At 39.9% G+C, this 5344-nt stretch overlaps 1 protein-coding gene across 2 annotated transcripts; it reads right to left on the bottom strand.

The window, feature by feature from the left end:
• Window positions 1–2338: 2338 nt before the first annotated feature.
• LOC120081257 (putative pentatricopeptide repeat-containing protein At3g23330) lies at window positions 2339–5126 on the bottom strand. Of its 2 annotated transcripts, none has more exons than XM_039035978.1 (2): window positions 2705–5126; window positions 2339–2600 (listed from the first exon to the last, which is right to left on the bottom strand). In XM_039035978.1, exon 1 carries the CDS (start codon window positions 5023–5025, stop codon window positions 2710–2712), a length of 2316 nt encoding a protein of 771 aa, XP_038891906.1. In that variant the 5' UTR covers window positions 5026–5126; the 3' UTR covers window positions 2339–2600; window positions 2705–2709. The 2 variants fall into 2 exon arrangements, with proteins under 2 accessions (XP_038891906.1, XP_038891907.1); XM_039035979.1 differs by having other exon boundaries at window positions 2341–2456.
• Window positions 5127–5344: the final 218 nt, after the last annotated feature.

The raw sequence follows: 5344 nt of genomic DNA, 5'->3' as shown, positions 1-5344 counted from the left end.
GCCTTAAGGGATGCTCAAGTCCAATTCATTTTTCTCGAATCTTTGAAGCTTCGTCGGACCTTAGGCGAGATTATTCCATCCTCAACCGAATTGAACTCATGCGGAACTAAACTTCATTCGGCCATACACGTGTCCCATATGTGTTTTCCCTCATGTGCAACTCTAGCCGACTTGCCTCTACTCTAGACCAAGTCTTAAGGCTCGACCTTGCCCATATATAGGCTAAGGTCATTACAATACAACGTTATCGCATCTCTCTTCGTCATCTTGGTTCCCAATAACACGTCCCCCATACTCCTACATCGCTTGCGAACTTCGTCGGGATGAGTTCTGACCCGTTGGGCTAAAACAGGCTTATAACCCTTTTTCGAGGTTTACCGGGTGATTCGGATACTCATCGGAGCTTTCTGGGACATAACAATGCTTACCGGGCTCTACCGGCCTACTTCGGCGCCTAACGAGCTTCTACTAGCCTAATAGTTTCCTATCGGACTTTACCGAGCCATTATAATGCTTACCAGGACAACTTGAGCAAGTATCGGCCCAATCGAGAACTATCGAGTCCCACTGATGCTTTAGGATGGCATCCCGAGTGTCGGGATGTCATCAACTTTCTCTTTCTCACTCGGACACGCTTATCAAGAACCATCATCAACCGACCCATTGGCAATAATCCAACTCGGGACTTCCCGAACATCCATCCATCCATCCAGACATAATCGAGACTTAGGCCCTTGTCAAATTAAAACGACATACCGGGTGCTACATCGAACCTCCCATCGAAAGGGGCGCAATGCTGGCACACCCATGCCGTCCGACACCGTCCATGAGATATCATTCTCGATGGAAGACGTCAAAGACACTTGTCTTACAACGCTCGCCCACGCCATGACACATGCATGTGCCATGAGGTAGCTCACTTAGGCCACAGGACTCAGGGGTGGTGGAAAATTGACACCATGCCTCCCCCTCTAGTGCATTCTGAATATTTTCCTCTTTACCACCCATGTATATCAAATATGGCGAACTGTCACTCACCAACGTAGAGCGCTTGTCTGAACTTCGATTGACGTGAAATTCGACATGCTTGCATATCTTATCGATATGCATCTAACTCTAGAGCCGCTTGTCCAAACTCGCGACGAAACCCCACCTTTCGAGGTCATGGCACGGGGCCTTATTTGGCCCCTACGGAGCTTGTCACTGATACCACCGATCACACGATTGCGTGTCTTTTTGCTTAATGTTCAACGTGGCATACTTGCCCACTTATGTTGGTGTGTTGGATGATGCACCGTCCTCCTCGGTCACATCACAACACTTCTCTTGGCCCTCTGTCTTTACTAGATGTGTCGACACTCACGTGTCGCCACTACACTGTTTGCACAAGTGGGGTCACAATCTACTATCTCAAAGTTAGATTGTGACACAGGGCACAAATGTCGTAGCACTTGCACAACGTCGTGCCTCTCCTTGCTCGATTTCACCATTTTGTCTCCTGTTGCTTGTTAATTGCTCCATTTAAGCCTGAATTGCATCTGAAATGTCTCGACGGCTTCTTTTGCTCGATAATCTATCTAAGAACTAAAATAAATATTAAATTCTTAAGAACCAACATAATTTAGGCTGATACTTTTGACTTTTATCATTTTGGTATGTTTCAAGAGGAGATTTTGATTTTAGAATTTTGTGAAATTTTGTGGTATTTTACGTTTTAACTTAAATTTTTATTTTTTATTTTGGTTGTTGAGATCTAAGAATTGAAAAATTAAGAGAAATATGAGGGTCGCTATATGAAAATAATGAGAACATCTTTATAATTTATTTTAAAATTGGTTCTTTTCGAACTTAAAAAAACTTCAAGCAAATTGACCAATAGGAGCATTTTTTTAATGTTTTTAAAATTATGAAAGTTACTTTTGTCACGAGAAATTAACGGTTTTTGTTCAAATAATAACGGTGGAGGTATTTTTTTAACTTTTATTAAGGTAAGGGTATTTTTGAAATGTTTTGAAAGTTTAAGGGTATTTTTGAAACAAAACTTTAACAATTTTCATCCAAAACTAACAACAAGGATATTTTTTTTAACTTTTTTGGAAAGTTTAAGGTATTTTTGAAACTTTTGAAACTTCTTAGATATTTTAGACACAAAGTGTAAAGTTCAAAGATATTTTTTATAATTTAACCTTTTTTTAACTAAACCTTAAACCCTAATAATAATAGTCCACCAGCAGTTAGCCACATACAATATATCATATTATCATAAACTAAACATACTAACTTAATAAAAAAAATAATAATAAATAAATAAAACATACTAATAAAAAAAAATATGGGAGTGTACAAAATCTATATTTTAAAAAATTTATTTTCCTATTGTTAAAGATGGCGTGTCATCCTACCTGTGTTGCGTTGTTCTTGCGCCCTACGTCTGTGCAATGGGTGAGAGTCTGACTCTGAGAAGTGAGAAACATGAATAAATGAGAGGAAGACCATTATGATTTTATGAATGAATTTTCAAGTCTTCCTCAGAACTTAGATTGGAGGCAGCTCCATGATCAAATTACTTGATGCTTTCCCCTACCTTCTCTTATCCAATACTGCGCTCATCATGGGAAAACTTCCAATCAAGACCTAGAAGAACTTTGGACAATGATTCAACTTGCATTAGTTTAAAACTGAACATATCAGAGAAATCTCCCACCTCTGTTACCAGTAATCTCCACAGGAACAAATTCCGTTATTGAAATGGTGAAATCGACTGTTATCCCTCACAACTATCTCCCGCCCAACTATCTTTGAAATGAACTTTGTTGCCGTGTGACAGTCGGTACACACGCGTAAGTTCTTCGTCACACGAATTGTGGTCCCAACTGGCGTGTTAATGATACCAAACACAATGGCAAGCCTCTCACTATGGCTGCAAAGCAAGTATTTCTTTTGCTCCTCTTCCACATCATGATGAACCTCACTTGTATCTGGCACATACCCTTCTTTTTCCATCAGCTCCATTAGAACTTCCATGGCTTCTCTTATTTTCTCATAACAAGGATGAGATCTATCTCCAGCCATGAAAGCATGTACCTGGTTTTTAATTTCAATCCAGCTGCAGGCTGGCGTCTTTCTCATGCCTGTGCGCCTCAATGAAGCTCTCCATTTTGCTGCCTCTTTCCATTTCCTTGCAGCAGAATATATGTTTGCTAGTAATACATGAGCTCCTGTATTCTCTGGATCGACTTCGAGAATTCTATTAGCTACCTTTTCGGCCATATCGACATTTTTGTGAACTCGACAAGCAGACAACAATGTGGACCATATACTCCCAGTTGGTCCCATATGCATCCCACAGATAAAGTCATAAGCTTCCTCCAGCCTTCCAGCTCGTCCAAGGAGGTCTGAAACAGCAGCGTAGTGTTCCACTCCTGGAGCAATCCCAAAATCTGTTGTCATGCTATTAAAGTATTTCCAAGCTTCATCAACTAATCCGGCATGGCTACAGGCTGTTAATACAGCAATGAAGACCACATAATTTGGTTTTATTCCTTCTGTTTCCATTTGTTCAAATAATTCAATAGCATCAAGAGCATAACCGTGCAAAGCACATCCCATAATCATGGCAGTCCAGGATACCATGTCCCGTAACCTCATCCTATCAAAGATCTGCCTGGCCGTCCTAATGTTTCCGCATTTTGCATACATGTCAACGAGGGAACTTGCTATGAATATGTTGTCGTCAAAGGCATTCCTTATGATGTATCCATGGAGCTGCTTCCCTAGATGCAATGTTGTCAAGTGAGCGCAAGCTGGCAATATACTGGAGAAGGAATAACTCTTGGGCTTGATTTTAGCCATCAACATTTGGCGGAAAAGTCTCAGACCTTCATCAAATAGACCATTCTGCACACACCCTGCAATGATAGAATTCCATGAAATCCCATCACGTTTAGTCAAGAGACTAAATATCCGACAGGAATCTGCTACTCGTGTGCACTTTGCATACATATCAATTAAGCTGCTTGTAACATATATGTCTGCATCAAAACCCTGTCTTATGGCACATCCATGGATCTCTTTTCCTTTACCAATTTCTACATACTCCGCAATAAGAGGAAGTATACTGGACAAAGTAAAGGAATCAGGTTTCAAATTGGCATCACCCATCTCTCTAACCATCGTTAAAGTTTCTTCATACAAACCATTCCGAGCATTTCCAGCAATTACGGTGTTCCATGAGACAATATCCCTTTCAGGCATCATCTCAAAGATCTTTCTCACGCTGTCCTCACTTTTTGAATGAGAAATACCTCTGATTTGTTGCCTAAGATTGCAGGCTTCCAATTCACTATATTTATTTCTCAGTTTGTAGTCTATTTCAAGAACTTGTGCTTCAAACCCCCTGCTTCCCCAAGAAACATCATAATGAAATGCTTCAGTGTCACTCACTTTTCTCCCCTCATTACCAACTAAGACAGAGGCAGTTCTAACACTTCGTGTTCTTTTAGTCATTTCATCGAACACTTCACCTGTACCAAGCCTCTGCCTCCCACTCTCCTGCAGAAATCCCAGTTTCGAATACATATTCATCAACGCATTGCCAGTATACAAATCAAAATTCAAACCTACCTTTATGATGTACCCATGAACGGACTCCCCCAAATTCAAATCCACAAGCAATGCACAAGATTTTAGAACAGAAGGGAAGACATTGTGATCTGGGTATAGCCCAGAGGCCAACATTCCAATAAAAGAAGGCAAAGACTGATGAGGAAGGCCATGAGAAGTGTAGCAACGGATGATAGATTTCCAAGCAAGAGCTGGAGGGAACTGAAGGGTGTTGAAAAGACGGATTGAATCATGAAGAAGATTAATGTGGGAGTAGAGGGATAGAACAAGGGAAAGATTGGAAAGAGATGAAGCTTGAAATTTGAGAACCTGGGCGTGGAGTTGTTGAGCCTGTGATCTGGATTTGATGGATGTGGGATTCCTAAGGAGAGCTTTTACCAAAGCTTCAGTTGCAGTTCTCATACGTTAACGAAGTTCTATAGCTTCAGTTGGCATCCGTTGCTTTTCATTCTTCATTCTCATGCTTTTTCTTCCTTAAACAAGCACCCTATTATTGTTATTATTATTTTGAGCTCTAACAATAGGTCCTCTAATCTTAGTTGAATGTACATAATAATATATATATATATATATTAGTTCAATTATGTTCATATTTTGACAAAATTATGACAAACGTCAATACATTTAGACGTATATCATTAGCCAAAAGTGAGGTTCGAGTACTCCAATTACAATAAAACAATATATAATATGATAAAATTACATATAATATATTTTTAAA

Source organism: Benincasa hispida, chromosome 7 (genome assembly GCF_009727055.1).
Source record: "Benincasa hispida cultivar B227 chromosome 7, ASM972705v1, whole genome shotgun sequence".
Taxonomy (NCBI): Eukaryota; Viridiplantae; Streptophyta; class Magnoliopsida; order Cucurbitales; family Cucurbitaceae; genus Benincasa; species Benincasa hispida.
Note: the sequence above shows the minus strand (reverse complement) of the source record. Positions and strands in the feature narration are given on the sequence as shown.

Bases quoted from the DNA above. Each gene is read 5' to 3' on its own strand.
- LOC120081257 (XM_039035978.1), bottom strand. From the start codon at position 5,025: ATGAGAACTGCAACTGAAGCTTTGGTAAAAGCTCTCCTTAGGAATCCC.